The 12398-nt window shown below is 36.5% G+C and overlaps 1 protein-coding gene across 1 annotated transcript in view; it reads right to left on the bottom strand.

Annotated features, from left to right (window-relative positions):
* Uggt (UDP-glucose-glycoprotein glucosyltransferase) overlaps positions 1-12398 on the bottom strand; it is an 820111-nt gene that overhangs the window by 232651 nt on the left and 575062 nt on the right. Inside the window, exon 33 of the mRNA XM_090386735.1 lies at positions 6128-6187. Within this exon, the coding sequence (XP_090242861.1) occupies positions 6128-6187 (60 nt within the window). The remainder of the gene's footprint in view (positions 1-6127; positions 6188-12398) is intronic.

Below are 12398 nucleotides of genomic sequence, written 5' to 3'. Positions count from 1 at the left end.
TTTCCTTCCTGAAGCTGACAACGCTTTTCGACCGTATGTCGTGATCACAGGAATGAAAATTACCGAATTGGGTTAAACCTGGTACTTAAATAGAGATGATTTGTCTTCGCGCATGCGCGTAAAGGTCCACGAGTCGGAGATCAAATATGGCCGCCAAACATTAACAGAATTCTGGTGTAATTTAATTTCAACGGTTTCTGCAATTAATAGTCGCATATAATTACGTTAAACGTTAAGTATTTTGGCTTCGTTAAATAAAAAATTATGTTTTTCGTTAATGGCATGAAAGGCTAATTCTGATGCTGCTGAACGAGAAGCACGAACTGAGGCTTCATGTTGATTTACATGAATATTAAGAGAAAATAGAGTCGAACCCTGATAAGACGAGTCACAATCACCGCAAGAAATGTTGTATACCAGATCATTAATTTGTGTTGCGAATGCTGAAAGAACCGAGTGATTGTTCAGTATAGTGTGTAACTTCCGTATTGGCCTAGCTACAATTTTAAATTTGGTATCTTTAAAGAATCTGTTAAGCTGTTTGTGCCACTGTTCAACATATGGGACAGAAATAAAGTATTTTTTGATATTACTATTGTTGATTGGTGTAGTATTCTGTATCCTATCCTTAGCTTGTACCCTAATTCGGTTTATTGTGGTAATGGAATAACCCCTGTTTAAGAATCTGCTAGTTAATATTTGTATTTCTGAGTCCAAAGCAGATTCCATTGTTGAATATTTATAGCATTAAGAAACTGATTAAAGATAATTAAAGATGCTAGCTTGGGGGGAGACAAAGACCAATAGATTGACAGTAGCCACTGGCAGAGGTGAAAGAGATTCTTGCACTGCTTCTATTAGAATGAGCAGAAGCCTGAAAAACAAGATGCATGGTATTTCAGAGACTGCTGGGAGCCATTGCGGTACAAGTAAACACATGGGTTGTGTTAGGGTAGCTAAGAATAGAAACAGGTGCAGGTATACTTGCGTGTACACCAATGCTAGGAGTTTAGTAAATAAATTTGATGAATTTGAGGTATTGCTCAAAACATCGAAGGCAGATATTGTTGGGATATCAGAGACGTGGTGTCACACAGATATAAGGGATGCAGAACTGCAACTTGGGGAGTACAACGTCTACAGAAAGGATAGACAGGATAGGAAGGGGGGAGGGTTTATGCTATTAGTTAAGAAACACATAAAAACCAAGGAAGTGAAGGCAGTCGACATCGCTGGACAGTGCAGTGTGGAGTCAGTTTGGTGTGACATAAACATTGGGAGATCAAAATTGAGTAGGAGTGTGCTATAGGCCTAATGACTCTGATGAGTATAATAAGGAACTGTACAGGGAAATAGAGTGGGCCAGTAAATCAGAGTGTCTTATAATGGGAGATTTTCATTTCCCAGATATTGACTGGAATTTGGGGGCTGGTTACTCACACACTAGCAGGGCTTTTGTGGATTTATTGGATGATTGTTTTCTACATCAGCATGTTCGGGAAGCAACTAGAGGGAGTAATACTCTTGATTTGATTATCAGCAGTGATTCTTCATGCATTAAGAATCTGCAGATAAATGAACCACTAGGTGGCAGTGATCACAGTGTGCTGAAGTGGGATTTACTCAAAGAGGTAACTACCATTAGGGGTAAAGGGAAGGGTTATTGCTTCCGTAAAGGCAACTACGATGGACTGAGACAGTATTTAAATTCTATACAGTGGGACCAACTGATGATGTTACCAACAGCAAATTCAAAATGGGAAGCATTCAAAGAACTTATCTTGGAAGCTACTAGGCTTTACATACCAACTAAGAAATATTGTTCAAGGTTTAGGCCAAAATGGATGTCAGATGAACTAATGAGGCATATGGCAGAGAAGAAAAATGCATGGGATACATACAAATTAACACATGACACAGAAGCCTATGATAGATACAAGTTGATATGCAACCAAGTTACAAAGGAGGTTAGGCAGGCGAAGGCAGATTACGAGAAATCCTTGGCAAGGGATGCAAAGAAAAACAGCAAAGAGTTCTTTACTTATATAAACTCTAGAAGGAAGGGGATGAATCAGATTGGTCCACTTGATATTGATGGGTCAAGTGTTGATGATCCTGCTCAGGTAGCTAACAAACTAAATGAATATTTTGCATCGACATTCACACATGAGGAGTTATTCAGCGAGGGGAATGCCAGAGGTGTATTCAACTCTAGCAGTAAGCTACAGAATCTTGAAATAACTGGGAGTAAAGTGGAGGAGAAACTGTTGAAGATAAACACAAGAAAGGCACCCGGGGTGGATGGGATCTATCCAGTTATATTAAAGGAGGCAGCAAAGGAAGTAAGCAAACCCTTAGCCATAATTATGAGAGCTTCCTTGGACTCAGGGGAGGTACCCATAGACTGGAAATGTGCAAATGTGACCCCAATTCACAAAGGAGGATCAAAGGCTGACACAAGTAATTATAGACCTGTGAGCTTAACTTCTGTTCCAGGAAAATTAATGGAGGCACTGGTTAAAGAAGCACTGCAGGATCATTTAGACAAGACTTCAGTTATAGCTCAGACACAGCATGGTTTTGTTAAGGGGAAGTCTTGCCTGACCAACTTGATTGGATACTATGATGCAGTCACAAAAGAACTGGATGCAGGGAATAACTTTGATATTATATACTTGGATCTTAGAAAGGCTTTTAATACTGTTGCACATGGAAGACTGCTACACAAATTGGAGCAGTGTGACATTGGAGGCAAATTGCTGCTATGGATAAAGGGGTGGTTGAGGGGGAGAAGACAGAGAGTGGTAATCAATGGACACTGCTCATCGTGGACTGATGTTATTAGTGGAGTCCCTCAGGGCTCAGTGTTGGGTCCATTATTGTTTTCTGTATTTATAAATGATATTGATGATGGTATATCGGGCTTAATGTCCAAGTTTGCAGACGATACAAAGGTTGGCAGGGTTGTCAAGGACACTACTGACACTATGCTGCTGCAACAGGATCTGGAAAGGTTGAGCAGATGGGCTGAGAGGTGGCAAATGAAGTTTAACATTGACAAATGTAAAGTACTACACATGGGAAACAGCAACCCCAGAGCAATGTATCAACTCTGTGGTACTACACTGACAGTGGTAGAGAATGAAAAGGACCTGGGGGTGGTTGTGCAGGCAGATATGAAGTTTTCTGAGCAGTGCAGACGGGCTGCAAGAGTAGCTCATGGTGTATTGTCGATGATATATAGGAATTTTTCTAGCAGGGAATAAGGAGGTGATTATTCCATTGTATAAGGCGATGGTCAGGCCACACCTAGAGTACTGTATACAGGTCTGGAGGCCTCATTTCAAGAAGGATGTAGAGCTGCTGGAACGAGTACAGAGAAGGGCAACAAGATTAGTGAATGGAACAAAGGGGTGCTCTTACGAAGAAAGGCTTAAGTGTTGCAAATTACAGCGTCTGGAGACTAGGCACCAGCGAGGTGATCTGATAGAGGTGTATAAAGTCTTGAATGGTTTAAGCATGCTCAATGGTGATGGGATTCTTCCTCTAGCTCAGAAAAATCACCTGAGAGGGCATAAATTCAAATTGAGGAAAGACAGATGTAGGATAGACGTGCGGAAATTTGCCTTTAGCCAGCGGGTGGTTGGTTGGTGGAACAGACTTCCATCCCTTGTGGTGGAGGCTGATAGCCTAAATAAGTTTAAGGCTCAGCTGGACAGGTATTTTGAACGAACAGAGGGGTGAAGTGGAAGTGGGTTTTTTTTTTTTTTTTTTTGGCTGATGCTGCATAAGCTTGCTTTCTTGCATCAAATGCCTCTACTAATGCTAATCGATCTTTTGTAGGTGAACGGGTGATAGCTATTATAATGTAGAAGCATACCGGTGTTTGTAGGTTTTCGATAGATGCTAAATTGTATTTTATTCAAGTCCCGGGTAAGTGTGAAATTTAGAAAGTTTAATGACTTTGTATCCATATCCTCCCTTTCCAATGTAAATTTGAGTCTAGAATGAATATTATTAAACAAATGTAAAATGTCTTGGATAGTATTACTATCTGTAATAACTAGAACATCATCTAAATACCTCCCATAGTATGTGATACAAGTTCGAAAAGGTGTCAAATGTATCTGCTCAATCGTTGAGAGATAGATGTCTGACATTAAGCCACTCAGGCTCAAACCCATTGGTAATTCAAAAATTTGTTTGTATACCTTGTCTCGAAAGGTGATGTAGTTAGCCTCAACTAACAGTTTAATTAAGTGAAAAATTTCCTTAATAGGTAGCTTCGTATAATTAATCTGTGTCGAGTTTTTATTTAACATATCCCAAATAATATCTAATGTGTATTCAACGTTTACATTCGTATATAATGAGGTAACATCTAGTGAGAATAAATTGTCATTGTCGCCGAGTCTACAGTCTTTAAGCTTATTAAATAATGTATCGTAGTTCTTAATCCCAAATTGTATTACCTGTCTAAAGGGTTTTATAATGTTATATACATGTGTGGCTAAGGATGAAAATGCCAAGTTCCTGTAGGAAACAATAGGTCAAATAGGAAATCCAGTCTTGTGTAATTTTACCTGACCGAAAAGTGCAGGAATATTGTATGTTCTGGACTTCAATTCCTTTAACTGAACCATAGTAATGTAGTCATTTTTTTCGATACAATTTGTTCACAACACAAATTAATGATCTGGTATACAACATTTCTTGCGGTGATTGCGACTCGTCTTATCAGGGTTCAACTCGATTTTCTCTTAATATTCGTGTAAATCAACATGAAGCCTCAGTTCGTGCTTCTCGTTCAGCAGCGTCAGAATTAGCCTTTCATGCCATTAAAGAAAAACATACTTTTTTATTTAACGAAGCCAAAATACATAATGTTCAACGTAATTATACGCGACTATTAATTGCAGAAACCGTTGAAATTAAATTACACCAGAATTCTGTTAATGTTCGGCGGCCATATTTGATTTCCGATTTGTGGACCTTTACGCGCATGCGCGAAGACAAATAATCTCTATTTAAGTACCAGGTTTAACCCGATTCGGTAATTTTCATTCCTGTGATCACAACATACGGTCGAAAAGCGTTGTCAGCTTCAGGAAGGAAAATCGTTTTGAATATTTTCATTAGATTCTTTTAATTGCGTTAATTTGATTTTAATTGTTTTAAATTGATTTGAATTGTGTTAAATTGATTATTTAATTATTTATATTTTACTCTAATGTACCGGTAAGTTGTCGATTTTTTCGTTTTTTCCATTTTAATTTCTAGAGGGTATTATACGGAAGTGTTCTACGCACTATATTGAGGTATACTCCTCTTATTATTTTTTTACTAATATACTTTATGTATATAAAGATTACAGTAATGACTATCTTCAAAAAATTGTTTTACTGAATTACAACCTGAAAGATGATAAAAAAAAAAATTTAGAAAAGGTATACTCAACTTGGTACAACAGTTAGATAAGTCACTTTTTTGTGCTCTGTTTTCCTGTCTTGATGTTTATATTTCTCTGACTTCTCTCAACTGGCAGTAACAGGCTTGTGCTTATGTTTAACTTTAGAAATGACATTATCTATGAGTTGAACTGAAATTACTAATACAATTTTTAAATGGAATCACATAAACAAAACAGAAGAATTCACAATTTGTCTAAAAACTCCCAAATTCCCTGACATGACAGCCATTTCTTACTAACCTCTAATCAGACAATTCACTTAAACCTTGTTTTGAACTGTGAAACAAAAACCCTGCTCTTTTAACAACTCAGTGAAAAATTATTCAATAAGAAAAAGTAATCAGCAGATGCTAAAAATAAACTATCTAAGCAAAGAAATAGTTATTATGCCAAAATTTCTCAAAACATCTAATTTTAAAAACATCTAGCTTGCAAAAGGAGAGCATGGCAAAAGAGACAAAGTGTTTCCTAACTCCTAAGTTAATACTTAAATTATAATTATGCCATTTACTATTATCTACTGACTGGACTCAAGGAAGAAAAGGATTCATCTCTGATGTGACAGGTTAGCACAATATTAAATTAATTCTATGGATTAAAACACAAAACAAAAAATATATTAATAATTAATTAGACTGGATGCATGCAACCATATACCTGAAGAGTTCCTGCCCAAATTCCCTCCATTCTGCTACTATCCCACCAATAACTGGCATGCTGCTTGCAAACAAAAAAGGACATAATAAGAACACCTGCATGCTTATAAAGAAAGGCAAGTGAATTTAAAAGGAAGAAATAAATATAAGATCCTAAAAATTTTCCTCTGTATGTTGTAAAGGTTAGAATGATTGAATAGGTCAGCAGGTAATGAAAAAAAAGAGCAAAGAGCAAAACACTATATATAAGCTTATATAAAAATCACAGGTATTTGGTGAAATTTTGAATGAAATTAACACATTTAAGGAGAAATAAATGAGGTTTTAAGTGATGTGGGTAAACATAAAATTCATTATTTAAATCCGTCTTTAGTTCATACTTTATATGCTGATTTATATTTAATTGCTGCTTTTTATTTGTAGAAAAACAAATTATTGATAATATGAATGCTGCTAATTATACAAGAATATTCAACTTCCCAAATGTGATCTCATATCTTAAATACACGATAATTCTTCATTTTCTTATGTATATTCCATTATGTGTTTGGGCTTGAATAATTTGGGCTTGGAGTTACTTGGAAGCCCCTCTATGATTGGGATTGTAGGAAGACTATCTCAGGTATAATGAATAAAGTTTCCCCCTGTAAGTTATACTAAGTTTTTAAGCCCATCAACATGTATATCACACAGACAAAATATATCAAGTGCACCAACTACTGTAAGAAGTGGTGCACTATAACTATCCTGAATAATTAACCAAACCAAATCAAACCAATTAAATTTCTTTATGCATATGTGTGTGTGTGAGGGGGAAGAGAGGAATGGAGCCCTTCGATAACAATCTCAATCAAAAAATATCTAACGAACATAAATCATCAAATAATGCATAGTTTTGATGTTATATTTACGGTTCATGCAGCAAAACATGTTTACTGTGATATGAAAAACATGATACTGAGTAATTTAGTATGTTTCAAAAGATAGGCTCATGTCTATACCTGTTCTCTTGCCTGGTGAAAACAGTGCTATCTGTATTTTTCACTTCTCTGAATCCTCAGTGTATATTTCTGTGATATGTATGTCTTCCAGGTGTCTTGCATATACCTGTTGTCTTTCCATCCCACCCATTTCCAACTCACCACTGGGTATCGTGAAAGTTGAACCACAGGTGTTACTCAATCAGCTCATAATATTCAGCCTTGATGGACCTTTCTATGCAGATGTTGCCAAATAAGTGCAAATGTGAATCCAGAAATGCAAAAACAAAACTGGAAAAATTGTTACTTAGCATATTTCAAGTTTAAAAAATTAACCTTCCTGGTTAATGTACACCCAAAAGGAAAACTTTCACATTATTTAGAATCATTCCACCAAGACAGGTTTCAGCTAAATTTAAAATTTTAAGTAGGCAAGTATACTGTTGATACTGAAGTGTGTCATATTACATATACATATTTATCAGTTAAATGAAATAATGTACGGCCTCATGTGGAAAGGATCCATTCTTGTAGAGCACGCTTTATCTGTTGACAGGAACCTTACAGAAATAATGGTATTAGGTGAAGCAATGAGGCAACAAACCACTACAGACTTGTTCTGAAGAATTATCTGCTTGTGAAAATGATTTGCATCCTTTTTATTGGCAATGACAGGGATATATACAGAAGAGCCTTGTGGATCATTGCCATATGAGGCTAGGATAATTAATCTGTGCGCTAATGCTCTGTATCTGCTGCAAATTTCCTGCAATGCCTGCTGAATTCAGCTCATACATACAATTTCCATTCCCACATTGTTGATAATTCACAAGAAATGTGCACAGATCATGTCCATATCGATATGGCTATTTCTGTGCATACTGCTACACAGCATCTGTTTAAAAAGAGAAAATAATGTTTGATATGTTGGTTGAAAGTTATAATATTTAATTATTTGTGAATTACAGCGTAGATGGGGGAAACCCCTGGTGCCGTCAGGGGTTTCCAACTAACACGCTATACTTGTGAATTACTCCAAGGTCTTCTGTAAAATTCAGGAGCTTTCCTAAACATCAATTTCAAATGTAAAAAAAAAAAAAAAATTATTATTGATAATTGTGAAAAACTAAGTAAATCACTGTCACGTGATTTACTTCATGGGGAAGCATGGAGGCCATGATCAAATCAAATTTCAAAAAATCGCGTGTTGTAGAAATAATGTTTTACTCGCACATCACCTCATAATATAACTTCAACTTACCAAGTTCAAGCTCAATTTGCAATTAAGCTTTAATCACATAATTACACTGTTGAATATTGAGTATTGACTTAACATTGATATTATTTAGTTACTTAATGGGAATTCAGGCGAATAACAAAAAGACACCGACATTGTGGCTACATACCCTGATGCTGCATAAGCTCATACATACGCTTGCTTTCTTGCATCACATGTCACTACTACTACCACCACCACCACCCATCACGGTCAACGATGAAATCTGCACTGCGTGCTTTATAGTGACTTTGATTCATTTCACCAACAAACATATTTTGCATTTCAGTAAATATTCACTGAAATGCAAAATATGTCACTGCCTGGTGCGGTGCCTCTGCAGCCAGGTGGGAAGGAGCAGCAGCAGTGCGTAGCACACGCTTCTTGATTAGACCGGGGTTTCAGCCCGTCACCACCAAATACAGAGGATGAGGAAAGGTCAGGGAATGACCACCGCATATTCCCAGAGCAATATGGCCTTAATTGCTAATGCTCCTAAAAACCAAATAACAACAACAACTGCCTGGCACACAGTGAGGCGTACGGCTAAACTTCAAAGTTGGAAACGATTTCATGTTTTTATTCGTTTATTATTGAAATGATTACTGGAAATAGAGGATGTGCATACTATATGCAGGTTCTGTTTATAAAAATATTCATTGCGTTGCATTGTTCTTCACAAAATGTCATATAACTCCTTTTACTGTATATCTAGATTTAAATAGCTGTGGGTGCTGCAGTGCCTATGGACGATTAATTTACCAAGTTAATCGTCTATAGGCTTGAACTTGGTAAGTTGAAGTTATATTATGAGGTGATGTGTGAGTAAAACATTATTTCTACGACACACGATTTTGTGAAATTTGATTCGATCATGGCCTCCATGTTTCCCCATGAAGTCAGTCACGTGACAGTGATTTACTTAGTTTTTCACAATTATCTTTCCAAGAAAAAAATGTGATTAAAAAAGAAGGCCATCCACACACCAAAGATTCAAATTTCTCAGCGGGGAATAAGTAATAATAAGAAATATATTCGCAGTTTTAAAACTGAATGGTACCAAAGGAAAAGTTGGCTTTATGGTTGTGAAATTAAAAATGCATTGTTTTGTTTTCCATGTTTACTGTTCGGAGATGACTTAATGTGAACAAAAAGTGGCTCTACAAACATAAATGGAATGAAAGGAAAAATTCTAAAACATGAGAGTTAGAAGAAACATTGATAATGAGATTTCACTATCGCTTTTAGAAAGCGTAAGTATTAAAGAACAGCTTAGTGAGGCTTATAGACTTTCGATCTGCAAACATAGCAGAAAAAACATAACAGAAAAGTTACGAAGAATTATGAGGTATTATCTAAAATAATAGACTGCATTAAATTTTGTGGACAGTTTGAAATTCCTTTACGTGGACAAGATGAAAAAGACGATTCTAAAAATCCAGGGTGTTTTTTTTTTTTTTTTAGGAGCATTAGCAACTAAGGCCGTATGCTCCGGGGATATGCGGTAGTCATTCCCTGACCTTTCCACATTTGGTGGTCACGGGCTCAAACCCTGGTCTAATCAAGAAGCGTGTGCTATGCACTGCTGCTCCTGCCCATCTGGCTACGAAAGGAGGCATCGAAAAAAATTCAGGAGTATTCAGAGGATTAATAAATTTTGCCTGCATATTAGATTCCAATTTAAAAAAACCATTTAGAAAGTAATGCAGCATTTAAAGGCATTTCAAAAACTATTCAGAATGATATTCTTGACTGTTTGCTGCAAATATGCCGGGATGAAATAAAAAGAGAAATTATAGAAGCTTCATTCGTAGCTGTCATGGCTGATGACACAACAGATGTTTCAGAACATATACAAATGGTAATTGTTCTGAGATATGAACTGAATGGAGACATTGAGTGTTTTTTTCACTCTGGAAAACCAAACGGCAGACGGAATATCAAAGTGCATTCTAGATCAGTTAGACATAATCCTCGAAGGAAATACTCAAAAACTGGTTGCTCAGATATTAGATGGCACAAGTGTGATGAAAGGCAAGAAAGGGGGAGTTCAGGCTAACATAAAAGAAGTGTACAAAAATGTACATTTTATTCACTGCTATGCACACTAAGTGAATCTGATGATGAGAAATGCAGCAAGTAGTACCCGAGATTCAAGAATATTCTTTTCGAACCTCATGTTGATACCAGAGTGTCTCTCTGTTCTCAGAAAGCATATGGACAGCCGTGTTGCATGACCTACCCCTATAAGATGGAACTTCAATATACGCACTGTGAACAGCATTTATGAAAATTTTGAATACTTAAAAAAGTGCATGGAGGAACTACAAGTGACAGCAAACGCAGGTAAGACAATTTCAGAAGCAACTGGAATTTTGCACATCTTGAGTAATGAAAAATTTGAGTTCTGGTGGAACTTTTCCATCAGATAATGCCTCACATACAAGTTATTTATAATCAAATGCAATCTCGAGAAATTGAGGAAGTTAAAATACGTGAATATATAGGAAACTTTAAGAATGCCATTCTAAAAATCAGGAATTCAATATACTGTGAAAATCCTTCAAAAACACTCATGATTGAAACGAAGGAAGTATGCGACTATGTGTTGACATAGGTTGTTGTTGTTGTTGATTAAGGGTTTTAAGACACAAGGGCATCAAGGCCAAATGTGTCTTTCCAGGTGGGTTTTTTTTTTTTTTTTTTATGTAACAATTTTCAGATTCGTTTGTCAAATCGGATTTTCCAAATGAAATTAAACAGTTCCTCTAGATTTGCAGAGTTATCTAATATCTGTTGGAGGATAGGTGGATTCTGGTTATTACACAGACTTTGGAAGTAAAGTAGGGCATACTAATAGGATGTGTTTCACACTAAGCTGAACTTGGCATTTAAAATAGAGACGGGGATTCTCATTAGCTAGTAGATGATAAGGCGTAAGGTGAGTGTGGCCAATTCGTAGTCTGTCAAGCATTATTTCTTCTTTGCGACTTTTTCTGATGCTTGATTTCCATATTTCTGGATTCGATTTTATTTCTTGGAGTTTATTTTTAGTGTGATTTCTCCATATTTGAGCCCATTCATCCTCACTTGCTCTAATAATCATTGTTCTGAAATCAGTGTATGGTACTAATATTGTTTTGTTTGACAGTTCTGATGCTGACTTGGTTGCACTGTCTGCTTCTTCATTGCCTTCTATTCCAGAGTGTCCCGGAATCCAGCAAAGAGTTATTTCAGTGTTTTATTTTTGACATCGGTTGATAAGAAAGCTAATTTCTTGTAGGAGGGGATGGTGAGAGTGTTGTATATCCTGTATGGCTGAGATAGCACTGAGCAAATCGGAATATATTAGGACAGAGAGAGACGACTGTTGACATATTTCACTTAATGCAAGCTGTATAGCATACAGCTCTGAAGAAAGTATGCTGCACTAAACTGGAAGGTAGGTTGGTTGGTTGGTTGGTTGGTTGGGGATTTATTTGGCTCATCTGCATCTATTGACATAGTGTGCCATACATATGGTAAGTATGGATGTTATTTCTTGCAGGTAGGGATAATTTCCTAACTATGGTAACAAAATTGTTATTATTTTTTATTAGCTAAAGGAGGCAATATATATTAATCCTTTTGAGAAAAGTAATGATGCCTGAAACATTTATTTCATTACCCAAGATTAAAGCATGTGTAAGAGGGTCTTTCGTTATGTCAGTAGTGAAAAGGTTCTGGTGTTCTCTTGCATGTTTTGTGCATTTGATAAAGATATGTTTCGTAGTGTTACAGTGATGACACTGAGGGGAAGTCTCCCCTCTTAAGAGATAACCATGAGTAATGTTAGTAAGGCCAATTCTCAAAAATGCTAATATTACCTCCTGCTGTCAAATTGAACTGAAGCTTGAAGGTCATCACTCAAGATTTGGTTTAATACTTCGAAGTTTATTGTTAAGCTGTTGCTGCCATGATAGCTGGCACTGATATGTGCATTTTTCCTGGATTATTGGTGTATAAGTCTTCATGAG

This window comes from Mastigoproctus giganteus, chromosome 1, assembly GCF_048544385.1.
Source record: "Mastigoproctus giganteus isolate SK-2022 chromosome 1, ASM4854438v1, whole genome shotgun sequence".
NCBI classification, from domain to species: Eukaryota; Metazoa; Arthropoda; class Arachnida; order Uropygi; family Thelyphonidae; genus Mastigoproctus; species Mastigoproctus giganteus.
The sequence above is the reverse complement of the archived record's forward strand: the minus strand, read 5'-3'. Positions and strand labels throughout refer to the sequence as shown.